The 25,954-nt window shown below is 41.0% G+C and overlaps 3 protein-coding genes across 13 annotated transcripts in view; all 3 read right to left on the bottom strand.

The window, feature by feature from the left end:
* Positions 1 to 124: 124 nt before the first annotated feature.
* LOC140363610 (uncharacterized) lies at positions 125 to 1,842 on the bottom strand. Its single transcript, XM_072450243.1, has 4 exons — positions 1,812 to 1,842; positions 1,701 to 1,769; positions 1,006 to 1,293; positions 125 to 450 (listed from the first exon to the last, which is right to left on the bottom strand). Exons 1-4 carry the CDS (start codon positions 1,840 to 1,842, stop codon positions 125 to 127), a joined length of 714 nt encoding a protein of 237 aa, XP_072306344.1.
* A 624-nt stretch (positions 1,843 to 2,466) lies between these two features.
* Positions 2,467 to 17,852, bottom strand: mybpha (myosin binding protein Ha). Of its 3 annotated transcripts, XM_072449881.1 has the most exons (14): positions 17,629 to 17,852; positions 16,156 to 16,242; positions 15,772 to 15,834; positions 15,360 to 15,494; positions 13,965 to 14,132; positions 11,882 to 11,970; positions 11,611 to 11,806; positions 11,008 to 11,147; positions 10,346 to 10,505; positions 8,173 to 8,309; positions 5,616 to 5,802; positions 5,482 to 5,538; positions 3,534 to 3,564; positions 2,467 to 2,931 (listed from the first exon to the last, which is right to left on the bottom strand). In XM_072449881.1, the coding sequence occupies exons 1-12, from the start codon at positions 17,789 to 17,791 to the stop codon at positions 5,504 to 5,506; spliced, it is 1,560 nt and encodes a 519-aa protein (XP_072305982.1). In that variant the 5' UTR covers positions 17,792 to 17,852; the 3' UTR covers positions 2,467 to 2,931; positions 3,534 to 3,564; positions 5,482 to 5,503. The 3 variants fall into 3 exon arrangements, with proteins under 3 accessions (XP_072305982.1, XP_072305980.1, XP_072305981.1); XM_072449879.1 differs by lacking the exons at positions 15,772 to 15,834; positions 16,156 to 16,242 and adding an exon at positions 16,683 to 16,736 and having other exon boundaries at positions 17,629 to 17,851; XM_072449880.1 differs by lacking the exons at positions 15,772 to 15,834; positions 16,156 to 16,242.
* Positions 17,853 to 18,886: 1,034 nt separating this feature from the next.
* Positions 18,887 to 25,954, bottom strand: part of nav1a (neuron navigator 1a) — a 76,481-nt gene continuing 69,413 nt past the window's right edge. For 5 of the 9 annotated variants that reach the window (XM_072449870.1, XM_072449872.1, XM_072449874.1 and 2 more), the window contains 14 exons: positions 25,138 to 25,249; positions 24,925 to 25,046; positions 24,258 to 24,439; positions 23,823 to 24,172; positions 23,655 to 23,743; positions 23,487 to 23,582; positions 23,227 to 23,398; positions 22,752 to 23,017; positions 22,515 to 22,663; positions 22,367 to 22,438; positions 22,076 to 22,281; positions 21,878 to 21,996; positions 21,617 to 21,805; positions 18,887 to 20,752 (listed from right to left, as the gene is read on the bottom strand). In XM_072449870.1, coding sequence (XP_072305971.1) covers positions 20,657 to 20,752; positions 21,617 to 21,805; positions 21,878 to 21,996; positions 22,076 to 22,281; positions 22,367 to 22,438; positions 22,515 to 22,663; positions 22,752 to 23,017; positions 23,227 to 23,398; positions 23,487 to 23,582; positions 23,655 to 23,743; positions 23,823 to 24,172; positions 24,258 to 24,439; positions 24,925 to 25,046; positions 25,138 to 25,249 — 2,220 coding nt within the window. In that variant the 3' untranslated portion in view covers positions 18,887 to 20,656. The remainder of the gene's footprint in view (positions 20,753 to 21,616; positions 21,806 to 21,877; positions 21,997 to 22,075; positions 22,282 to 22,366; positions 22,439 to 22,514; positions 22,664 to 22,751; positions 23,018 to 23,226; positions 23,399 to 23,486; positions 23,583 to 23,654; positions 23,744 to 23,822; positions 24,173 to 24,257; positions 24,440 to 24,924; positions 25,047 to 25,137; positions 25,250 to 25,954) is intronic. The other 4 variants (XM_072449871.1, XM_072449873.1, XM_072449875.1 and 1 more) reach the window with 1 other exon arrangement.

Raw genomic sequence — 25,954 nt, 5'->3', positions numbered from 1 at the left:
CATATTACACCTAATTAAAAGTAGACTATGGAACCTTCCACTCCACCAGAAACTATATTCTGAACCTCAGAGTAAGTCCACTTGAGGTACATTTCACCATCTTCTGGCTGGAGGTTCTCACCCTTTAAAAGTCCCAACCTTGAGTTCCAAATAACAAATAGGGTAGAAAACAGAACATGCCTGCTACTTTAACGTTGATGGTATTACTGTCTGAGCTGACAGTCACTAAGCCTCTCCGCACTCTGCAGTAGTAGTTTCCATTATGGGCCTCCTCAGCTGACGCAACAGTGTACACGTTGTCAGAGGATTTCACTTTGAGATTATCGTTCAGGTACCAGACATATTCCCACGAAGACGACGCACTGATTGAGCAGCTAATTGCGAACGATTCACCAACAAATATGCTCTGCAGATTCCCAGCGATGCTCAGTTTTGGCTTCAGCTTTTCTCCTATAGGCAACAAAAGAGGTTATTTTATTATTATGGGTGTGCTTTTGCATAACAATGGGAAATGTAAATTGTAGTTATAAATCATCAGTAAAAATCCTTTGTATATAACAGTAAAATTATTTTGAAACCCTCCTTTATGCATGTTGACATTTAGGTATTTGGTATAAAATATTGTTGAAACAGTATAAATAATGGTGTGATAAAAACTATGTACAATGTATATAAGTTTTTGTTGGTCGATAATCTGTCAAAAGTCCCGGAGTGGTTCAAGATAGAAAAGGTTTTTGAAATCAAGATGCTTTTATTCGCATCCGGAAACCATTTTTTAAAGGATTTTTGGCCCTCAGGCTTCATTGGACAGGGCGGTACAGCGGGAAATAAGGATGAGACTGAAGGACATTGCAGCAAACTATCGAGAGCCGGAGTTGAACCCTCGACTGTTGCTGGATGGGAGTGAAAATGACTGGATTTCAAAGACATCAAAGACATTTCAACAGTGTGCAGATGACTACCTCAGAAACTTTCCCTACCGGAAGTTCCTCTACAAAGTCTTACCGTGAACAGTGATTTGAGTTGCAGGGCTGCGTGTGGTGCTCACAGATGCGTTGGTTTTGCTGAGGCCTTCACAGCTGTACTTTCCACTCTGTGACTGTGACGCTGACAATAGAGTCAGACTCCTGGATTCAAGAATGACAGAAGCGTCTGCAGAGGTAACGCTCTGCTCATCTCTGTACCAGGCAATGGTCCAGTCTCCACCGTTAATGTCACATTGTAATTTGACTTGTTCAGACGGAAACACCTCAGACCACTGCGACTCCAGATGCACGCGAGGCACAGGAAGAGCTGAAACATAACACCACAAGTCAGTTCACACTATTATGTGAATGCAAGGTTCTAAAAACAATAGATGATTCACATAGTTGTGTATCTCCTGCAAAAATACAAGCATGAATGACCTATACAGTATTTAATTTGGTCCATTTGGAGGCTTATAATTTATTTATTGAGAAAAAAAAAGTGATGACAGGAACTGCCAGACACGAGATTAACATCATGTTCCTGAAACAAACTCATGCTTTACTTCCCAAATATATATATATATATATATATATATATATATATATATATATATATATATATATATATATATATATATATATATAGCAGGTCTGGTAATACATTTTGACATTTATTCATTTGTTTTATAGTGTTGCTGGAACATGACAAATTCTGTCAAAATGTGTTCTTACCTTCTTCTTGACCAGCACAACCAGCACACAAATCTGAACAGAAAGAAACAAATGTATTTAAACGACAAACTTGTAAACTGACAGATATTATATGAATATGTAGTTACTTACAAATGAAAAAGATGAGGTTGGACACCCACATCTTGCTCTGTTGCGCCCAGACACTGCTGCTGAGTGCTGACATTTATTGTGCTGTGTGGTGCATTTGCGTGAGCAAAAAGGAAATAGAAAGGCGGCCACAGGGGCGTGTTTGACAACTTCATCTAGAAACTCACCTCAGCTCTGCTGTTTTCCTGTCAGTCTCTCATCGGTGGAGCTCTTCTCTTCTGCTTCTTGTCACAGGAAATGTGTCAGTCACCCACAATCATGTTTGATGCTTGCTTCTTAAACTTGAATTTCATCACCATTATGATCAGCTTTATTCTTTAGGCTTTGATATGTCATTGCACCTGCTTCTGATCCAGATACTCCTCTTAGTAAATTAATTAATTGTATTTATTTGACTCAGCAGGCCACAAAATACATGTGTGTGTGTGTGTGTGTGTGTCTCATTTACCATATCTCTCCTTAAAACAGCACTGCATTTAGGGAACAAAAAAGCAGGAACTTAAAGCTTCAAATTATGACACATTTAATGACATTGTTTTTCATCTATACATCTATTGAAATGTACTATTATTGGAACTAAATGTAGACATGTGTAAATTTTCTCATAATTCAAACCATTTGGCACCTATAGTTGGATCCAAACAAAACAACAAACAGATGTAGGCCAGGCCAGCACAACTTTTTATTTGTTTGCAGTCTGTACAAGCCAACAGCATTAACCTGTCCATCCTGTTCATGCCATCCAAATGTTCTCCACTTGGCAGCAGTAGAGTGCCTAGCTTAAAGTAACGTGAGCTCTTTTTTTTTTTTTTTTTTTTGACATTTCATTTTTATTATCAATCTTCTTGCTAACATAAAAAAAACTCACATAACTGACTGAAGAAATAGTCTAAAACGTTGTATTAAGTATAACGCAAACAAATAGAATAGACAACGATCATATTCATTGAATCTAACATACATTTCACCAGCTCAACTACAAACTTCCGACAGAGGCAGATTTGAGGGTTGTTATTTGGACGGATTCGGGTGAAGAGGGTGAAGAGGTCTTCCTGTTGTGAAAACTGATGCAAAGATGATCTTCTCTGTCTAACCTGTCTAACGTCAGTCACTCCCTGTAACACTGGGGGAAGAACAGAAGGAAGAAAGAGCATTTAGCATGTTTTTGTATTGAGCCTTTTTAGTTTGTTTGTCATTAAATAAATACAAATGTGACAAACCAATTAGACATTGGCTGAGGTTTAATGGGATAACAATGAGAGTTGTCTTTTCCTTGGCACTAGTTTCTGCAAGTTTTAAATGCATTTTGGTCTGTAGATGTTTCTTCCTGTCCCAATGGGTCAAGTATTCTTGTAAATCGTGTAGAGTAAGATCCCTTTCACATTATTGAACATTTGGAAAAGTGAAAGTACAAACAAAGTACTATAACATAATAATACTAAAACAAATACCTTTTCACCAAATCTATTTATCATTATAATTTATTGTCTTGTAACTGCTGTTCTTTATATACAACATTATGTACCACTTGACCATGACCACTTTGGACATACTTTGTGACTAAAGGTTGAATCTACACTGAGTTTGCCCTGATGAAGAGTGAAGGGCCGAAACATGTTGACCTTATTTTATTCTCATCTGCCATGTGATAATAAAGGCTTTTGAAGAACTTTTGATAGCCTCAGCTTCTTTCTACTTTTCATTCAAGCTGTTTCATTAACTCACCTTATAAATAAGACCTGGACTTCTCATGGTCCTGGAGGGATGATAAAGTCAGAGATGAGGTTAGCATGAGTCATGATTTTACTCCACAGAAAGCTGGTCAAATGCCTCTTTCCACTGGGGAGTATAGGACTGGGTTTCTGCCCTTCTTAGCCCACTATACGGCACTGCTTTGGGCCTGTCGACTCAGGGTAATGTGAAGAGTGCGATCATCTGGAGTCATTTTTAGAAGCTCTTAGAAGCTCTGACATCACTGCTGCACCCAAAAGCACTCCCCTGACTAATCCCTTGTTTTTCCCCTTGATGGGTCGTCCCATGTATGGATGTGTCCTGCATCCTGGTACAAATCCTTTACGGAAAAACAACTTCAGCAAGCAATGTTTATGACTAGGTTTTCAAATCAGATGCACAGGATTGTTTAACCAGAGTTGAGAGATAACGCTACTTTACGAAAATGATAAAAGTTCAATATTAGTCCCCTCTGCAGTGACTTTCAAACATTAAAATCCTGTCTATTTAGTCAGACTTGACCTCGGTCTGGATGCTTTAGTGACAAGTACGTTTGCATGCGGCATATAATTACTTACTGGCAAAAATACAAAATAACACAAGTATCATTTGGAACATTTGGTTCTAGCTCTGTCTCATTTTGGTAATCTAATCGTGGCGTAAGTGGACAGCTGGACCTGCAGGTGTGAGAGCATCCAAACACAGAGAAGATGCATTGGGATCACAGTCGCCAAGTCCCATTTAGAGGCAACCAGGCTGGTATTTGACCCCATTCAAAGAGCAGTGTGAACAAATATTCCTGACCACACTCTCATGGACAACTTTATGTGTCCAACAACTGCATCCTCTCAGAGTGCTTACGTAAAACAGCTAAGAAAGGAAGTCTGGCCAAGGTGAAAGTGACACAGCAGTGGTCCACTCTACACGGCCGCTCAGAGCCAGTGGTTTAATGACTCTGTCCTGCAAAACAGCCTTGTGTTCTCGTATGTTCCTCCTCTGAACGGCCCTGATGTCAGGCCAGTGAACTTCTGCTGATGCTCCATAGAGTTTGATCCAATGCTTCAGTCTAACATATCATAACAAGTCTGTTAAGCCCAGATAAATAAGACATTTACACATTTTCGTACACTACTCAAAGTATAATCAGATTTCATGTCACGCATGTCAGCAACATGAGTGAAGCAGTCACTATAACCATCTGTCCATATCCTTTCACCATTTACCTCGTCACCCAAATCAGAGCGACGGGGCACAAAGTAATCACAGTTATTTTCAAAAACACACTTGATATGCCTTATGCTAGAACAAAGAGCACGATGAAAAGTCAATGTTTACTGAACTACATTCAGATTCCTCTCTAACCAAACAATGTCTCCAATTTTGTCCATCAAAGACAGTAAGTGACAGTGTTTCACGGTCATGTAAAAGAAATGACAATATCATCTAATTACTTCTTCTATTTATGTTGTAGGCCTTTCTGTCCCCACTCTCAGCACACAGAGTTTATAAAGACTAATTGTTTTTCTCTCGTCAGCACTTGAATCTCTCTGGCATCTGCTGAAAGACTACACCTCTCAAGTGTTTCAGGAGCTTGTATCGAAGTGCCAGTGTCCAAACAGCAATACGTCTGGGGCTATGAATAGACAATTTCAGCTGTAAAAACATCAAAATCGGAATTTCAAATCAACAACCATTAATCTTAACCACATTAGCACTGTCCAAATGTAGCACTCGAGGGGACTCAACAAAGAAGAAAATGTTACCAGTACTTTGTGTCCCTCCCAACCACTAATTTGACATACAATGTGTTGACATGTCGCAGAAAACCTTTTTATTTACCGTCTACGATTACGTCTTGAACTTAGTATATGAACTTAGCTTAGTTGTAAACACTGTGTGACTGTGGAACGTCTGAATATAAATAGCACTTTGATAAACTCACCTCAGAAAGTTCATGTTTTGACTTAGTTTTCTTTCTCAGCAGCTGGGAGTATAACCTCTGTGAACAGAACCATATCCGGTCACTTTGCTTTTCATGTGACTATGAAACATCTTGACATTTGGCCGCGTACGTACGTTTGACCTCGAGCTTGCAGGACACCGTGGCTTCTCCCTGCTCGTTCTTGGCCTTGCAGGTGTACACGCCCCCGTCGAAGCTGCAGGGCTTTCGGATCTCCAGGGAACAGATGCCCTGGTTGGACAGGATTCTGAACTTTGGATCGTCTCCAATGATCATCATATTCTTCATCCACTGAATCTTGGGCTGAGGGAGCCAAAGAGCGTAAAACCATTAATTAAACGTTACACAACTCGTATAAAGTTGCAATAAAAAGGTACTAAACCGAGTACAGGTATGTTGAGCATTTTATAACTGTTTGGCCTTCTCCTACTTGTTAATTGGCCGTCTATTATCTTGACACAACTGTAGCAACGGGGGTAACCCAAGCCCCGTCCGGCCCTGGGTATGTCCCAATCGGGGTTTGGTTAACGCTTGTGGATTTCCTGCTGGAATCTTGAGGCCCAGCGTCTTGCAAGGTGACTCTGTTCATTGAATTACACTTCAGCTAATGCAGATTTCACAAGTGTCTGTCTTCATTGACAGGACACGTCTCGACAGAACAATGTACTGCTTTACTTGACTAAATTTAGGGCTTTGTAAGAAGTGAATGCTGTGTCACATCACATATGTTTGATGCATAAAACAACGACAAGTTACTATGCATTAGTTTTAAACAGAACTTTGGCTGATGCTTGAAATCACAATTTTGTGCATTATTCATTACCTTCCCATAAACACCGTGAATATGAACAGGAAGTTGAACAGGGGGTTTAGTTTAGTTTAGTTTAGTTTAGTTTAAGACTAACAGTCCTCTCACAATAATCATTATATCGACTTCAATAAATAATAGACGTAACAATATTTTTGGGGGCTCAATAAATATGTGTACCATTTCATTGCACTTTTGTGGTAGAAAGATAAGATTTGAGCTTTAAAATACTGACTAACTCCAAACGTATTATTTAGAGTGTTTCGTTCTGATTCTTATTAATTGCAGCTAAAGTTTTTAACAATATTGTACTAAATATTGTATTTAGAATATAGTTTAGTGGGATTATCATGCTTTAGAGTTATTGTATCAGTGGCAAAAAGCAATTTCACTATATTTTTTTAAACATTAATTTCTGTGGCAATAATATATCACACTACAAGAATGTTATCGTGGCCGGTTTAACCAACAGCATCTTATCTGTTTGTCCCATGGGACGCTTCTCTCAACACATTTCCAAAACGCATCTGTTCATCAGAAGCACCAAGACAACTTCTCCCCATAACGTCTTTGGACACAGAAAGTGATGTTTGAACGTCGTTGGATTGTTTGCCGTCGCCTCCTGTGGCTGATCATGGATGAGTCTCAAACAGCTGTTACAATCTCAAGCTTCTGTTCCACCCAGAGCAAAGGAGGACCTTGTTTTAGGCTTACATACAAAGTATTTACAGACACTTATTTCGGTCACGGAGTGCGATAAGCAACTGGGCCTGCATTCTCAAAGCCAAGTAACCGTTGCCATATGCTCGGGATGAGTCATTAACACATTGTACGAGGGATTGCCCATGTTGCATACTTTAAGGTAAGCAAATCACTCCAAGATTCTGTTAACTTCTCGTATGACACAGAAGTATTCAACCTCTAGATCTCCAGCGCTTCTTCATTTATATACCCCTCTTAAACCTATGTAAACCTTTACACTCGCCTGTGCAATTGCCTCTGTGATTTGAATCAAGGGCATCTAGGACAACAATGAACTGCGTTTCAACTATGGCCATGCGTCTGATCTGTCACGCAGCGGTAAATATATGTTTAACTGAAGTAACAGCCCAAGAACCATGACCTTTCAGTGAGACATACCAGTGCTAGTCCATAAGGATATCTTTATAGCACTGATATTAAGACTTTGAAGCGCTGCACAGATAAACCATTTACTCCATGTTCAGAACGTTTGGTTAAATAAAGCCTGGTATGTAAACTTCGAAGTGGAAATAAATCCTAAAATGCAGAAACCTGTAATACATCCCTGGTTAGCAATATCTCATCCCTAACTTAAAGTCCAGATGGTAGGTTTTCATCTAAAGCAATATTATTCATATTTTGTTTGAGGCTAGTTTTACATTTGTCAAGTGGCAGTTTGCGAAGAAAAAATGAAAATAAATGTTGTAAATGAGTTCTAAATAGGTTCTAAAAATGGAATCCTTCTGCCTAAAAGCTCTATTCGGATTGAATTAGTTTGACCTCAGACACATTTGAATAATTATGAACATTATATGTGTTTCTAGTCATGTCCCTCCTGAAACTCAGAGGCCGTCAATACACAAAATTCGACCTTAAATACCAGGACATTTCTGTGACAGTTTAAACAGAAACTAACAGTGTTGTTTTTGGTCAAATACTAACTATCGTGGAAGAACCTCTGCTGCCCACCTCTAACCAGGACTTAAAATGACAAACTTTGACTTAATTACACTTTCTGAAATGAGTAGTCTAACCTGTCATGTGCACAATAAACACATTGCAGTAAAAGCGCATCAATGTACTTATACTTATTAAACTATATGCAAAAGAAGTCAGATTCAGACCCTGGGAGATCCGCGGACTGAGCACAGCAGTTTGGTGGTGTATCCCACGGTGGCGGCGCGGTCGTTCAGGGGCGTGGTGAACTTGGGGGCCTCACTGAAGTCGTGCTCAGGGTACTCTGGGGCTGTGTACAGGATTGCTGCAAAAAACAAGTGAAACCATTGTCAAAACAACGAGCAACTGTGTTCGGTTGTGGTCAGAAAGGTTAGGAAAGGTTAGGAAACTAGGATTAATATAACAAAATATGACATGGCAAGGTGGTTTTGGCAAATGCAAACCACTCAGAATTTGTGAGGGATATCAGAGCCTAATTTAAAGACATTTATAGGACATTAAAGACAGATACTTGGCATTTTTGATAAAGAAAAAAATCCAGATTTCTAGGTTTCACTGGACAAATACTCACAGAAAGGTCGACTTGACAATAGTTTTTCATTTTATCTACAGAACTATGACTACAAATGATACTTTTTGTGAACATTTTGAGGCTAGAGAACAGTATTTTTTCCATCTTTGTGATAACTAACTCACATTTCTAACCAGGAAATTCAAATGTGTTGCTTATTTCTTTCTGTTAAAAAGACTTAAAACAATTAATAATTACATTAGATGCCGAATAATTCATGAAAATGCATTATGGTTTACTTCATTTTGCCTTCAGGCGCCTTTTTTTGAGCATTCTGTTCAGATAACAGAGCATTTTAAAGAGTCTGTCGGTGAAGCTGACACCTATATCATCATATCTGTATAAATGAATATAACGCGTTCTCAAAAAGCTATGCGCAGATAGCGAAAGGAAGAGCAACATTGACTCAGGCAGCTGTGTACATGTTGACAAAGCTTTTCAGATGTATTTCAGTGAGAGCTAAGTCCTGCCAATCGCGCTGCCACTGATGATCCTTTCCACTCCTGCAGCTCTCACTTTAAAAACACAGACACATCCTCAAGTGTCAAGAGGACGACAGCAAATAATTTATTACAGGTGCATCATTTATTACAGGTGCATCATTTATTACAGGTGCATCATTTATTACAGGTGCACTATGTAACTTTCGCCACCGGCTTATCTTATGTTGACTGAATGTTCTACAGTACGGCATTAAACTCACCTATCCAGCATTTTTCAATTACAGGTGTTTGATTGCTGTGAGTGTTCTTGTCTCCATGGAGATTGATGCCATACACTGGACATGGGCTCGGCGATATTGATAACAATAATTATCTACCCCTAAAAAATAAGAACTCCCTTAACCAAATTGTGAGGTGGGCTAGTAGGCTGATTGGAGAGCCACAGCTGAACCCAGAATCCCTCCTCACTAGACAGCTACAGAGGCTCGTTGGGCCATCTTAGAAGACGGATCCCATCCACTAAATGCTGAATTTCAGCTTCTTCCATCAGGCCGCAGGTACATAATGCATCTGTGCAAAGCAAAGAGATACAGGGGCAATTTTGTTCCCTCAGCTATTAAAATACTAAATAGCCAGACTGCACAGCCCTCTTAACCTTAACCTATTTATCTATTTATTCTTTTTTTGTATCTATGATGGCTTTTACTCTGTATTTTATCCGCTGTATTCTGACACTATTAACTGTTTGTGTACTTTTTATCCATGTCTCTATGTCTGGAGCACTAGTCGTCTCTGTTGTGTCACTGCCCGTTTTCTGTCATTGTCATTAATGTTGTCTATGTGTGTGTGAGCAGCCCACTCTTTTTACCTGCAACCAAATCTACCCTCGGGTACAAATAAAGTTACCTTACCTTACCTTATCTTGATATTTAATGCCAATGAAAATAGTTAGAAAATATGATCAAATCCAACAAAAATGTGTTGAAACATTTCTTATTCGGGGTTTAATAGTCAGACAAATGTGACTTATACCCTTGTTTGAAAGAGTTTTTTTTTTCAATCTGCTCTTTTTTTTAAATGTGTTTGGACTATAAACAACATACTTGATGTAACATTTTGCATATCTATTTGATATATTTCCCACCTTTACCATGGGCCATTCCAGGCAAAGCTATAACAGCTCCATGGAGACAAGTGGCAGACCCCCCAGCAGAAAAGTCACAGAGAGCATCTTTAAAACTACAGGATCATGTCTGAGGTGCACTAATATTGCAGTAACATAGAAATAAGCACAGGAATGCAAAGGTGTGGACTGGAGTGGCTCACCTGTCTTTTGGATGTGGGCCACTTCCTTTGAGACCGCGCAGGCCTCGCTCTTGCCCACTCGGTTCTCAGAGAAGACCCTGAATACATATGTGTTTCCCATGATGAGGTCTGACACCGTGGCAGTGAGTCTGTGGTAATGCTCCAACACCGTGAACCAATCCTGAACACAGACAAAGGATGTATGTACAGTGACAATTACATGAGCTTTTTAAATGCAGGTTTAGACCAACATGAACCAATCCAAATACAACTAAGCTGAGCATTAAGCATGAGTAAGCTAATGATGAGGGAGAACCATAGTGACGGGGTTAAAAGCTCATATAAGTCGATTTTGGACAATTTGTCTCCTTTGAATAGAATTTGTCTCCTTATGAAACAAATCACAAACAAAATTTTTTAACTTTCAATGTTTGTTTGTAGCGCACACTAAGAAAGTGAGATTCTGCGCAGAGTTTACATGTTTCTTCCAATGTCGAAACCAAAAGAATTATAATAATCATCTCAGCAAGGGAAAAGGGTCCAAGGAAAATACAAAAACACATTTGTACTGCCCACGGTTCTGTCACTTTGTCAAATTGTTCCTGTTTAACTTTGCATTGAATTGCTAAAGATGCATATTGACATTATTTATGGAGTGTCAGGTTTATGCAGGCTTGTCTCACCCCTGTCTTCTGGTCTGCTTTCTGCACAGTGTATCCTGTGATGTCAGTGTTGCCGGTGTCCTTGGGAGGGGTCCATTCCAGAGCAGCGTTAAAGCCCCAGGAATCCACCAACTTCAAACTGGCCGGGGGTCCAGGCAGCTCTGGACACAGCACAGGACTCATGATAAGTATCCTCTATAGCAGGGGTGGGCAATTATTTTCCTCCGAGGGTCATATTCGAATCCAGGCAAGTAGCGGAGGGCCGGCCCGCGATCATTGGTGTGTAAAAAAAAAAATAAAAAAAAAAATAAATAAAATAAAATATAACTTTCTGTCAAATATAGGCTATTGAATCTATTTTTTAATTCATTTCATGTCATATTTATTAAAAATACAAGTGCAGACACATGCCTGAGGGCAAAAAAGGCGGATTATAAAGACAAACGGGCCACATGTGGCCTGGGGGCCGTAGTTTGCCCACCCCTGCTCTACAGTGTGACCTGTGGTCAAAGAGTCACTGGGAGCTGTGTGAATATTCTAGCTAGAGTTTGGTCAGTCTTTAATTAGGCTAGACAGCAAAACATGTGAAAATGTATGAATGTATTTGTGAGACGTTGTACGCACCCACAATCTGCAGTGTGATGGCCGCCTTGTCTTCAAAGCTGTCCACTTTAACCGTCATCTCAAACGCTCCTGAGTCCTCCCTCTGAGCAGTGCGGATGAACAGGATGCTGTCTTTGTCGCTGTTTCTGACATTCACTCTCTTACTGTCCAGAGGCTCCCCATCTTTGAGCCATGAAACGGCAGGATTTGGTTTGCCCTGAAGTGCAGTACAAATACATTCATCTGTAAATAATGTCACTGTGCGTATTTATGTGGTGCTACGTTTGCTTACGAGGAAGGGTATGACCAGGTTGATCTGCGCTCCCACTTGTCTGACGTAGCGAGACCTGAGATTGCGAGGCATGCGAATCTTGGGGCGAGCTGAAAAACAAGACGTTTAGAATTATATCTATTACCAAGTGACCTACTCCCAAAGTGTTCCCATGACACGATCATGCACGGTATTGCATTACATTTTACCAAGTGACATCATCTATCTTGACAGCTACATCAATCAACCATTTGACTGCTCCGAATACCTTTATACCTGGAACGAGATGCGAGATGCGTGCGCGCATTCTGTCGACAAACAGTATGCACGCTATACAGACAGAGTTGAAGGTCAATAGTGTGATGCATGAGAAGAGAATGAATAGTTTTAGCAATGTTTGATTTAGATAAACTTGTTGTCATCAGCCCAAACACTCACACGGTCAGACATACATTTAAACAACTTTATCTGACGGATATGACACAGATATTACACAGATATGACACAGATATGACACAGAAATGACACAGTATCCAGGCAGAGACAGGCTAAAGATGAAGGAGAAACAGCTCCTAAAATAGAGTATATGATGTGAACGTCTTGAGTGAACTCCAACACGTGTTCGCTTGTGTCATGTGTCTACAAGCTGCAGGAGCGTGTCATCACTTTGAGAGATCCAGAGACAGAGAAAAATAATGTTTCAGTTTGGCTGCAAATCAAGTAATTGAATAAGGAACTGAATAGAGAGTTGTCAGTTGTAGTAATATGCACCTCATCAATTTGGTTAGACCGTAATTTCAGTCCTGAGATCCAAAAACCCTAAACGCACTCTGTATCGAATGTATAAATACACTTTGTTTGTGACTACAGTTTCACTTTTAGTCACTTCGCTGAGTGGTTTAGCTGAAGATAGGTGCTAAATCCCAGGAACAGTATCACTTCCATGTATCTGCACAAGCAACAAATATCTTAAAAGCTCAGAGGTGTTATGGGATTCATGAAACCAGCAGGGATATACTCCATATTTTGTCCATAATCAAAGCTACTCATACCATTTAACCAGTTTTCAAAGACTGTTTTAAGCTACTGCAATACTGCTCGCATAGATATATAATCCATCTTCTACACTCCTAGACCCATGCAGTGTCCTAACTTCACAAACACTAATCTTATAATCATCACACCTCCCAACAATGTCAAGAGCTTTTGGACAAAAGCCCCTGCAAACCATCTCCAATCACTCTTTGTTTCTGGGCAAAGGAATCTTCATGAGGGGCTTTCAGTGTACAATGTAGGACAGAGATGGCCCGACAGACATGCCACCCAAAATCCATCAATTAGGCTTCAATTTCAGCTCCCCTTTGCTGACCACCCGGTCAAAATAGACCCCTGGATACATAAGGTCAACAAACACAAATGTGATGTTACAGAGACATCAGTAATGGAAACTGTTTAATTACAGCGGTGGGAGGAAGTATACAAGACAGAACAATTCAACCTTAACCTTATCCATCAAGGGCATAAGGACCCACGCAGGGCCAGAAGCAACAAAGAAACACATTTTATTTGTGTGTAGATAAATAAAGGCCCAGAGCTGCAGGTACATACTAAAGTTTAAAAGCTCACCAAATTCTTTTGTTTAAATTAGCACTGTCTGTCGACGCAGGACTGACTAAGTTGAAAGGTTGATTCATAACCAATGAAAGGCCTTGTCACCACCTTAGGATTTATGTGCAAACGTCTGCCCAGTCTATCTGAAGACCGGCCAGTAAATCCCACCCCACATGCAACCTGAGTATTTTAAGGAGAGGTCGCAGTTTGCAACTATCATCAGTGACCTGGACAGAGAGGATGGAGGTAAACAAATTGAATCACAAGTAAATATCATGGACTATACAGTATATCAATTAAGACAAATAAACTGTGACCGATAATACTATTTAAATGTAGATTTGTAGTGATTTACTCATTATAAACCTCCAATTTTGTTCTTCAGTTCATTTGTTTGGATTTGTGACAGTTTTGGGGCGTTCTCCTGTTACGTAGCTATAGTACATCTGAGTATTTAGTCTTTATAAGTGTTATAGTGGCAGCTGCTACTCACCTCCGACTTCCCGGATGGGCACAGCGGCGGCGAGAACTCCAGGTTCACTGCGACCGCCGGCGTTCACTGCCACCACGCGCACCAGCAGCAGGTCACCAGTGGTCAGATTTTTAATGCAGTAGCGGGTTGTGGCGGTCAGTTCCTCATTAGCCACCACCCAGTCTGTCGCTGTGGGAATAAGGAGGCTCGTGTTGGAGGAGGACGTTAACAAGAATAACAGGAAAGCCAGCAGTTACAAATTTAACTATGTTTATTTTATTAGACAAGGGTCAAGGTGTATGCACCCAAAGCAGTGTTCTCAAATAGACTGTTTGCAAGCTAATGTTGTTTAAAATGCTATTGGTGGTTACTTTTTCTCTAAGGCCGCAGTTATTTTATTACTTGGTTTACGGATTTTTAAATGAAATATATTGAACAAGTGGTGAAATATAAATATAATTTCAATTTAAAAAATTTTTGGGGGGGAGACGCGATGCTCATGAGCGTGTAACAGTAGATTTTACGTGTTTTGCATCGGTAGAACAGACGCTTCTAAGTGTGCAGCCTAGTCACGGCAAAACGCACTGGAGAAAATGTGGTAAACGGGTTTGTGCTGCGCCTAGCAGACAAGGAAACGGGCGCGCGCGTCTTCTCGCGCTTTCCCGGGGCCGCGCGCAGGGACGGAGCCGCTTCGTCTAAGACTCACGCAGGATTTTGACGAAAAATGGCCTCACGCGCTCTTATCTTTTGACTTAATACCGCTTTTTATATTTCATTTAATGCTATTTTGCCTTGTCGGCGGTACGTTATAAAATTTGTTTTATAATAATTTATTTTATTTATATTGTAGAAATCAATAATCTAAGTGCGGCAGATCCGTAAACCAAGTATTAAATAACTGTGGCCTAAGTAAAAAGAAAAAGTAAGTAAGTAGTAAATTGTTATATACACTTTATACTTTATATACGTTATACACTTTATATACACCCCCCCAAACTCTATGTACTAATATGATTATTAAAACATCAAAGTGTGAGGAGTGAAAACCAAAAATGGGGATTATTAATTGTGTATCTCTAGCAAGCCTTTGACATTTCTAAACCTGTCCCTTGTACTTAGGACGACTAGTCTTAATTAACTCTCAAGCACACTTTAATGACACGCGTTAAGTGGTTTATCACTTGTCGACACCGGTTTACAAACACACAGGCCTCAAGACGTACACTTTGGCGGCTGTGTCGAAACCTCATCCGCGGAAGAAGCTTGTCTAAATGCGGTGGGAGTGGAGTCAGTGACAGTTTGGCTGAAACGCTGCCTGCCGTATACGGGCCTGTAAGACTATGAGTGTATATGGCCTCTGACACTCGCCGAGCAGGTGCAGCGCAACACTGAACACACGGCAGAAACTACACTCACTCCCATCTTTGCAGTATTCCACCGTGTATCCATCCAGGCCCGAGTCCCCGATGGTCTCCGGGGCCGTCCAGTCGATGGTCAAACTGGTGTTGTTCACGTCCTCCACGAAGACATCCAGGGGAGCGCTGGTGGGGACTGGAGCAGAGTCAGACAGAGATGATTAGTATAAGTTATTCACAGTATGCCACTTAAGGAGTTTATGACTGTACACCTCAATGTTTAGGATACACTTGTTTAATACAGTGAAAACATCAAGGTATTGCAAATGTTTTCTTGACATTCTACTTTCAAGAACACAATTTTCAAGCGTCTTTATTCATTTGCGAATGTTTAATTAAGAATTCCAGGTTGTTATCCTCGGGGGAGAGCAATAGCCTTTAAGTTGTGTAGACCATCATCGCATCAACGTTACCTGGAGGCGGTGGGGGTGTTGGGGCCTTAGGGGGCTCCTCAACAACAGCAGGTTCAGCGGGAGCTTCAGCAGCAGCTTCAGCTGGCGTTAGATAAGCGGCAAAACAATAATTTAAATTTAAGCAGGAGCGTGTGTTAGGTTAGGTTAGATGTAGATCTCCGTTTGAAAAGATATCCAGGATCATCCAGGCTATGAGAAAGTTAACATAACGTAGTGATTTACTCATTATAAACCTCCACTTTTGGTCTTCAGTTCATTTGTTTGGATTTGTGACAGTTTTGGGGCGTTGACGTCTATGTGCATTGTGCTTTAGTGGCACAGGTAGGCTCTATTCAGCTTCCACTTGTTTACCCTCAGTGGGAGCCTCTGACACCGGAGCAGCGCCTGCTTCTGTCGCGCCGGCCTCTGCAGCATCCGCGGGAGCTTCGACTACAGCCTCAGCAGCAGGCACATCAGCTACAGGGGCTTCAGCTAGTGTTAAAAATACCATTGGGTTAAGCTATATTATCATTCTAATCATGCAGGAAATGTTTGTGGCTGAAACACGCAGCGAAGCAGGACAGCTGTCATGAAAAGTGGCTTATGGACAGATATAATCAACACATACAATTGACAACAAAGGGAATGATATAAACAGATGCAGTAGACGGTTGCACGATTTGACCAAAGAACTCACAGTATCAGTATATAGCGGATAAGTTAAAGGTTTTATAGAACATTTAAGATTTTTACACTCAAACTCAAATAACATAAACAAAATACTATGTCTGAAGGAGTTGCATTTTCACATCTTCTTGTCCCAAACCTACATGTTTATCACACATGAGACAGTGACAGAGCCACATGAGGAGAGCAGGTCCACAGAAGCGTGCCATGCAGTGTGTGTGCAGCAGTTCCCGCGGTGTGTTTACCCTCTGCAGCCACATCTGATGGAGCGGCTCCCTCATCCACTGCTGTAGCTTCAGCTAAAGTTAGGATTATACATTCAGGTTAGTAATGGCAGGATAATGGACCGGCCATGTTATAGTCCACCTCCCAAAGCTACAAGTCAAGTCAATCACATTATCAAAGGGTCATTGTTTATGGAACTTGTGGGAGGTGGACAAGATGTAACTCATTGCAACAAAAGGAAATCTAAAGTTGGCCAAAGATTCCTTTTAAAACGATGATTAAGAAATTCAATATTGTAAAGCTTTGAGCATAGTAATAGCGTAAAAGTGAGGTGGGATATTTAAAACAATGTCAGGCTACAAAGTACAAATTTGTCGAAAGTACAAATTTGACCTACCGTACCTCTTACCTATACATTTTTGGGTACTTGTAGACATAATTTTTTTTCCACTGGTCAAACAGACAGACTTACCTGCTCCATTGCTCTCAGTTAGGGCTGTTCAAACTTTTTTCACAGAGGGCCGCATTTTGAAACTTATACAGAGCACACACCCGACAATGCAGTGAACCATTTGAAATTATGCATTTAACAGAGTTTCCATGAATGTTTCCAGTTTTACAGTAAAAAGTACTACTTTTTGTTGTTTGGGCGAACTATAGCAGGAAGCCTGAGGGCCAGCAAAAATTGGTGTGATTTGGCCCCCGGGCCACAGTTTGGACACCCCTGCTCTCAGTGACGTCATCAGCAGTCATACAAACCCCAGCCAAAAGTAGTGAGCTATTGTTATTTGATTCTCTCAGACTCGATGACAATGACTAGTACAGTTTAATCTTTCAATTAAAACCTCTCATTCCAATTCTCAGAAATGATTAACAGAATTCCTCTTGGTCCACTTGCTGTGGCAAATAAGGTAGACTTGAAATATTGGAGTAGATTTTTCATTAATAGGCTTTCCATCTTTGTACCTGGTGGCGCTGGCTCTGGTGCGGGAGTCTCCTCTGCTGGAGCAGCTGCACCGTCTCCCTCGGCTACTGGAGCTGGCTCTGCTGGGGCCTCCTCAGGGGCCGCGGGAGCCTCTTCTGGCGCAGGGGCCTCCGCGGGTTCAGGGGCTGCCTCAGGTGCTGACATCGTTCTGATGTGGGCAATAACTAGTCCTCAGGATGAGACCGTGAAGTGATCCTCCCATAGATCTAAGTCATATATATAGGCTCAGGGACGTCACCAGAGCCCGGGGCACGTGTCCCACTATAAACCAGCTGCGCCCCAGTATAAAAAGACCCAGCCCGCGCTCCGGGGGCCAGGAGCGCACAGCGGCATGAGGAGCGCGTGTGTGCAGCATCTACTGCACCTGCAGACTCACCTAACGCTTTAGAGGCCGGTTTCAATTTAATTATCTAAACACATAGACACTTGACTATCGTATCTATGCAAAGAGGACATTTGAACCATAAGTGCATTTTGACCCACAGAAAGAAAAAGCGTCTGGTGTTTAGTGCGCACGAGCAGCACGTCATCAACAGTCAATACACACTGTTTTAAACACATAATAACAACAGAAATGAGGCTGAAGCATGAACAATGTCACTGTGTTTAGATTGTGAGTGCTTTAAGATCAAATGTTCCTCACCTGGAGACGTCCAGAACATGACTTCGTCAGGCTCCTGTGGATCCAGGCTGCTTTAGTCCTAAACTTTGAAGTCTTTGTGCTGTTTATGATTTCAAACGGGTCCTAAAAAGCTTTTACCCGAGCATCAGAGCGCCTCTTTCTGAGCGATTCAGAAGCTCACGTTCAGCTTCTGATCCTTAACAACAGGTATAGTGGGAAAACAAGTGCTCTAGGAATAATGTAGGGTCCATAAAGATGCTCTACAATGCCCAAGCTTTTAGTCACTTTTTATTTTTTGACAATCCGCCTCATATTCCCGCTGTTCTATGCGTAAACATGTAATTACGAGGACACGTTTCTCACTCACTCAGACCCCTCTTCTCCTCTCTGGAGGTGTAAAGGAGGCAGCAGAGGACAGGGGCTCCACTGGGAACCACTGACACAGGAAATGGACACCAGTGATCAGCTGTATGTGTAAAATATGAAGAGAGGTATTTAATAAGAGCTAAGTTAGTTGTTGCCTCTCACCCTCTTCACGCTGTTTGTATGGCCTAAGAACGATTACACAATAGCGCCCTCCAGTGGACATCTCGTAATAATCAGACAACAGGCGTGAATGCGGTGAAGAATGGCATGACTTTATTGGGACCAATGCTTTATGTTAGACATATGGGTTTGATGAAGTTATAGAGACACGCCTTATAACAGACCCCATTAAACCAAGTGCTTCTTCCCATTCAGATAAGAGGAAGACTATACAACCAATTTACATACCAGGGTCAGGCCATAATTTAGCTCTCAACACATTTGAATGATTGTTGTCGCAGATGCACAGACTATTTACAGTGATATACAAGAGTAATGCATGTACAAAAGACAAAAGAAAATATACAAATATTTGCATAAGAAAAGAACGTTTTTCTTTTAAACCACCAATAAAAGGTCCAGTTATTAAAAATCCCCCCTCCCTTCTGTGATAAATTAACAATGGTATAGGTCCAATGAAAGGATACTTTGGGAATATTTTAGGGGCACCTGTGCCAGCAATATATAATCTATTCTATTCTCCTCTTTCAGTGCTCAATCAAACCCTCTAGTAGCCTATTCTTTCTCAGTCAGTTACTTTGTGGCTCAAAAGTAATCAAAATCATAACTTTGTCAACAAAATGCCTTTCACTGCAGCTGAGAATAGCAAAAACTCAATCTTTCAAATAAGGTGACAGGAAAAAGGCCAGAGGAAGTGGTGAAGCCTCCTGCCCATGATAAATACCACTCTCTAGCGAGGCCTCAAATGCAGCCAATACTTCTCTAAAGCATTAGGTTGATCCGTGTTTTAGGCACAAACAGATGACAGAGGCATTACATCTCTGAAAAACAGAGATTAAACGTATTCTGGTGAGGTACTGTAGCGACAAACACTGACAGGTTTAAGCATTTACGTTCCCCTTTTCCTATTCTCTCCTGTGTCATAAATGCTCAAACAGAAATAAAGTCATCATATTGAAATACATAACTGCATGTGCAAAATAATGTGCGGAAAAGGGAAGAGGAAGAGAAACCTTTGATAAGCGGCTTGAAAAAGTAATGCAATCCAGTTCTTTGTTAGGTTATGTTAGGCTAAGTATATATATTTTTATAACAGCACCGATGCAAGTGACACGGATGACAGTTTGGACTCAGTATAAAATTCTATAAAATCATGTTTTAATTGTGTATATGAAATTGTTAAATCTAAATTTGCAAGCAAAAACCGACAAGGCTTTAACAGACCATTTTTCTTCATGTTTTAACATTCAGCTTTAAGACATAATTGGTGCCTTCTGTCAAAACCTTTTTGCCCAACTTACATACTGTATATATCCATGAGCGCCATTATTATTCACATCTGTCATTGCATGAATTTGATTGGCCAAAGAAGTAAACAGGTATTTTTGTTTTTTTGGTGAGCGCTGCGCTTTAGAGGCAAATCCACCACCATTTGGAAATTCCCATTCTTTCTAATGTCACAAGCCCAGCTGCAATTCCCAACCAAGTACAAAATAAAGTGCATTTTTAGCTATTTTAGCTGGAGTGACGATCTTATATTTGGGTAGACTTTTTGTTTCGTAAAAGCCATTGATTCAGAAAGCACCAATAATCATTTAAATAAACCTGGCAGCAATTACAAAGGGGAAGATTCTTGGAAAGATTTTTGCATAATACTTTCTCTGGTTACCATGCACTTGCAAAGTCAATAGCGAGAACTGACAAGACAAGCTAATGTATTTTCTTGCCTTTGAAATCACAGTTTCCATCAAGAGCAAATTCAGTGTCGTTTTATAGGTAGAAGCTCCCATTCATTTATGGCTGTGAAAGGCCCAGTAGATGGTGCCACAGGCGGGTTCGCCTCAAAGTGTGGTCTGAAGCGTGGGATCCAAGACGCCCTCACATTCTGGAGACTCAATGTAGTTGGCAGATTCTTGAAGCTTTAGAAGCATCGCCATCTATTTAACAGAGAAAGAGAGAGAGATATGTGAATAAATGCACATAAAACAAAAGTAATTACATGTAATAGACTGTCAAGTTGTGTTTTTTTTAACTTTTTGAACCTTTTATATAATTATACTGTTATGTTGTGATGACAATGTATTCATGTTTGCTAAAATGTTTTCAGGACCCCAGGAAGATAAGCAACCACCACGGAGGAACCTAATGGGGTTTCCAATAATAGATAAACAGATAGTGACCAATAAAAGGCCAATTCTGTGCGGTATGGGTCTAGCGAAAAAGAAAGAACAACAAAACAAATATATTATGAACACAACCATGCTTGCAGAGCCAAACTGGCCCATTTCCAGATAATCAATTAAAATAAGATAAGATATTCCTTTATTTGTCCACACATGGGGAAATTTCAGTGTTACAACGCAGTAGATACAGAGGAAAAGGACAGATAACTTATAGGAAGTTTGAAAAAAACACTCTTAATAGAAAAACTCTTATTAACAAAACAAAAAACTCTTATTACCAAAACTCATCTCATATCTTAATAGGGAATGGAGGAAAAAAATAAAATAAAAAAATAAAGATAAAGATAAAAATAAAAATAAAGATAAAAATAAAAATAAAACAAAATAAAATAAAAATACAATAAAATACAGTAAAGTAAAAAAAATATCTAGCATAAGAATAAATAATACTAATACTAATGATAAGTCAACAAAACACTCTTATTTTCATCAGTTATATGCACATGGCCTTAATTGCTTGTGAGTACGACAGTAATTGCACATGAATATGACGGTAGGATAATTACTATAACAAGAAATTGAAAGAAGTGCAAACAAATGCAAACAATGTTGACTCACCAATGGGTCTGACTCCAAAGTACTTGGGGGAGGAGTGTCTTTGAGAGGCTTCTTGTCTTCACTCGACAGACTGACGCTGGGTGGAGGTAGGTGGAAGAGCTTGGACTGGTCTTGCTGAGCGTTTGGCCAGGGCAGTGTGCCTCTGACCCACTCCACTGGGTCTTCCCAAACGGCTTTGTGCCCGTGCACCTAACAAACGACCAGTTAGTTGTTTCTCCAGGAGATATTACTAATTATAATGGGCTTATAACTACAGTTTACCTTGATGCCATCTTTCGCTCCCTCTTGTAGGTACGGAATGATTGAATGGTTCCACAGATCAATAAACCATTGCCTAAACTCTGACACAGACACGGGGCACGACAGGAAGAAGCAAGGACCTGGAAGATAGTTAGCCAAATTACAACCCACTTTCCATGTAAGTCAGTCCATTCGTTATAAAAGTGTCTGAATGATTACCTATAAGGAAGTCTGAAGTGCCGTGTTTTTCCAGAAAAGTGTGCAGGTGGTACCAGAGCTGAGAGACCCAGTCCAACACGCGCATGAGAGCCTGGTGTTGTGCGGCATCTGGCTCCCTCTGCTGGTACATTTCCACAGCTTTACGATGCAAGTACCGCACGAGGAAACCATTGGCTGGCTCCACATTGTTGGAGAATGTAATCATCCTGGGCATATGAAAGATAAATGTAACTTTAAGTAAAAAAACAAAACAATATTGTCGGAATGTTGTGCATGTTTCGCTGTTGTTACCTGAAGCTGAGGTGCAAGCCGAGGTTGGAGTTCATTTTCACAGGCTGATTTGTTGTCCCAATAATGTAAGGACTGTTAAAGAAGAATAGAGATTAAGATTTCCAGAATAGAAATCTTAAAATGCAAGAAAGAATGCAAGTTTACATACCATTTGTGGTATTTGCATGTCAGCGCACCGTTTACAAGTTCTGTGATGGCTGAAGCGTCACTGATGTCATCGATGATTATTACCAAAGGCAGCTCTCCACTCTCTCTGTCGATCTGATTTGCTAAATTGGACAGATACAGCTGCAGATCCTACCAAACAAAAACGTACATTGAGCCTGCAAGTATTTACATAGAATCTGTGTAATCTTGCAGCAGTAGAGTTAGTCACGAGTTGTACCTTTTGTGACTGTTGGTGCATGTTGAAGGTGACGGACGAGCGGCGTCCCGGGAGACTGGACTCCTGCTCGGCTTCACTCGGGCCACACAGGCTGCGCTGCTGGAGGTAGTGGCACAAGCGCTGGGCCAGGTAGGTCTTCCCCGTCCCGCTGGGCCCAGACACAACGAGGCGTCGGTGCTTCAGCAACAGGCTGATGTAGTGCTGCATCATCGGCTTCGGAATGAGAGTCTGAAACACCAGCGCATCTACAGATTTTTCTGGAAGGCCTGAAGAGAGACAGAAAACATACATTTACAGACAAGTTTTAAGGTTTTATACTGTACATAGGGGTACAAAACTCAGCAAAAACTCCTGTATTCACCAATTATTGAGCATGCACATCTTTATTTTGACCAAAGCTACATAGTTTTATTTACAAAGACTGTCATGGGCCTGGTTTGGGAATCAAAACTGAACTTAAGGAGCGACAACCAACCTTTCAGAGTGAGCAGTATTTGGGCTTGACCACTGCCAAGGCAACGATAAGGCAAAGTCTGGGGTCTGTCTCCGCCCATCACTCTCTGCACTCCCTGGGTCAGCTGATACATGAGCAGCGAATCAGACGAGAGACCCAGGCTGGATGTGGGGTCCATCTGAGCAAGGTAGTCCTGTAAAGACAGTCACCGTTCACAAGTTAGCAAGTCGCATCTCAATAAATTCAATAAAAGAAAAATATTGGATTGACCAGTCACTCACTTTGAATGTTTTTGTGATCATAGAGTCCAGAAACGTCCAGTCAGTTCTTCCATTGACCAAAACAGAGCCCAAGAAAAACAGTTGCTGCTTTCCATCCTAAAGAAACACAGATGGTGAATGATACAGCTTTCGTCCTCTGTATTAAGAGTGGCATAATCTTAAACATACCTCAAGTTGGTCACAAATGCGGACGAGAACGTGTGCTTGGACGTCATCTTTGTGTAACGCGGTGTTCGTCGTACCGTCGTTTGACACATCTGAAAGACGGAGGATATTGTCATATATTTTACAGTGTAGAGAAGAGAAACTGCTGAATGGCACTGGAGATATATTTACCAGCGTCTTTACAATCATTCAAACTGAGGCTGAAGGATTTGGTGAGACTTGTCGGTTGCTTTCCGGACGTCCCGAGCAGAGACGCGAGACCCGAAGGCTGCGACGCGGAGGAGGTGGGACCGACGAGGCTGAGCATGCTTCCAGTTTTCAGGTGGTCATTCTCTTGTTTGAGGTTCTCTACTGTGGACTGCATATTGTTCATGGCCTCTCGAAGCTGCTCCAGCTGGTGAGCGGAGTTTAAGGCCTCCAGTCGGATGTCCGTGAGTTCTCTCTCTTTGACCCAAAGCTCGGAGCGCAGATCAGACACCATCATCTCCTCCTCTTCTCCCTCCTCAGCCGCCTCATCGATTCTAAAACGCACAGTCTCCGGTGAGTTTATCAGCGACTGTTATTCAGATTTATACATGTAAAACAATGTTAAGCGTTTCTACTTACACGCAAGATGTTGTAGATGCTGATGTTGTCATAGATGAAGGTGCATTTTTGCCATCCACACTCTCATGAGACATCTTTGGAGAATTGGGAGCTGAGGAGTCTGGGGTGACAATTTCCTCAATGTCAGAGTAGGTTTTGGCCCCTTTCTTTATGCTGAACGCCTTGTTGAAGGAGCTCCTCAGCTAAAGAGAAACAGGAAAAGGAGAATGTTGTCATTATCAGGACAAACGTGTCTGTGTGTGGGTTTAGTAAGATGAATGACTTAGGGTAATAGCTGAATGAATTGTAATAGTTATTAAAACAATGCACTTTCTTCTTGTGTCAGTACATTATCATATAATATCAATGTTGTCCAAAAGGTAGAATAAAACAATTGCAAGTTAGCAACCCAGTTCATATCAGCAGACTCCAGCTTTATGTAATCAATTATACCATTATGCAAGCAAAGATTAATGATAAGAATATATATATATCACAAATAAAGATGTCAGTCAACGGATATGAAAAACTGAGTAATGAGGGGTTTTTGTGTTAAAAAAGGCCTTACAAATTGCTCACCTCACAAATCTAAATGTAACAGAAGTGGCGACAGAGAGGAGGCAAAGACTGGTCACACTTTTGGTACCTGCTTTTTCTAATCTACAAATGCAGGTAGTTTCACACTTACCCAGCTCTTTTTCTTCTTCTTTTTTGCATCTTGGTCTTTGAGACTGCCCAGACTGGACATACTGGTCAAACTGTTGAGACTGGAGATACTTTCACACGAGTTCTGACGTCTAATGCGTACATCTGTGGAAAAAAGAAGAAGAACCGATTATAGCAAAAATATATACACATTGAGAAGAAGAAGAAAAAATCCACTGCACATTTGTTTGCAAACCTTTCATGTTGTCCGGATTGTTTAAGGCACCTTGAATCACAGCCTGCGCTTCATCGTTCTTGGACTTCAGCGACTCGATCGTTTCTCTCAACTCCAATAACTCTGTGTCCTGCTCAGAAATAAGACAACAGAACACATCTCTAAAGTATACTGGTGAGTTCAGAGCGACGTGACCTTAGCAACCATATGAGCAGTGAGACCTGGACAATAAAGCCGTGTGTGATCGTTGCATGTGCTCATTTTGGGATTGACCGGTGCGTCTCCACAAGGTTAAAGACACTGCACTGGTGGCATCGCTGTCCAGGTCAATGCCCTGGCACTAACAACAAAGAGACAGCGGCCTTTCAGTGGGAGCCCTGGAGCATGAACGCACCGGGGAGACTCCTCATACACCCGCGCACACACATAGCCCTGCTCCAGGCGATCATCAGAGTACTCAGAGCGCACCCATACAAAGGGATAAGAATGCAGGAATGCCATGGTTTGTACGAGAGCACGTGCAGACTATTTATTCTCCACTTCTGCTTTACTCTGCCGTAAGGTCATGTTTTCTTTCATTGGTCCTCTAACCTCTGCACACTGTAACTGCCCCAGAGGAAGAAAGCAGCCAATAAGAAAGAGGCTAAAAAGGTGTACGAAATCACAAGAATATTTTAATGCAGGAGCCATATCAATCTGTAGCAGACATCTACTTTTCTACCTTCTAGTTCTGGTGTCAGGCCACCAAACCCTTCTTTCTTTCTTTTAAACTCAGTGTTAGCATCTAAATCTAACACTATGGAACAGTCCATCAGCTTGGCAGGACTAGTAGTTAGGG

Source organism: Eucyclogobius newberryi, unplaced genomic scaffold, assembly GCF_026437365.1.
Source record: "Eucyclogobius newberryi isolate DKJ021-1_F unplaced genomic scaffold, fEucNew1.0.hap1 SCAF_17, whole genome shotgun sequence".
In the NCBI taxonomy this organism is placed as follows: Eukaryota; Metazoa; Chordata; class Actinopteri; order Gobiiformes; family Gobiidae; genus Eucyclogobius; species Eucyclogobius newberryi.
This window is presented reverse-complemented; position numbering and strand designations above follow the sequence as displayed.

What these genes read in the sequence shown, in the direction of transcription:
- LOC140363610 (XM_072450243.1), bottom strand. Translation starts at nt 1,842, where the DNA reads ATGTGGGTGTCCAACCTCATCTTTTTCATTT. An exon ending in CAACCTCATCTTTTTCATTT is followed by an intron (nt 1,770 to 1,811) that starts GTAAGTAACTAC and finishes TCAGTTTACAAG; the next exon opens with TTTGTCGTTTAAATACATTT. An exon ending in TTGTGCTGGTCAAGAAGAAG is followed by an intron (nt 1,294 to 1,700) that starts GTAAGAACACAT and finishes GTTATGTTTCAG; the next exon opens with CTCTTCCTGTGCCTCGCGTG.
- mybpha (XM_072449881.1), bottom strand. Translation starts at nt 17,791, where the DNA reads ATGTCAGCACCTGAGGCAGCCCCTGAACCCGCGGAGGCCCCTGCGCCA. An exon ending in ACCAGAGCCAGCGCCACCAG is followed by an intron (nt 16,243 to 17,628) that starts GTACAAAGATGG and finishes TTTTAACACTAG; the next exon opens with CTGAAGCCCCTGTAGCTGAT. An exon ending in GGAATACTGCAAAGATGGGA is followed by an intron (nt 14,133 to 15,359) that starts GTGAGTGTAGTT and finishes TTATTCCCACAG; the next exon opens with CGACAGACTGGGTGGTGGCT.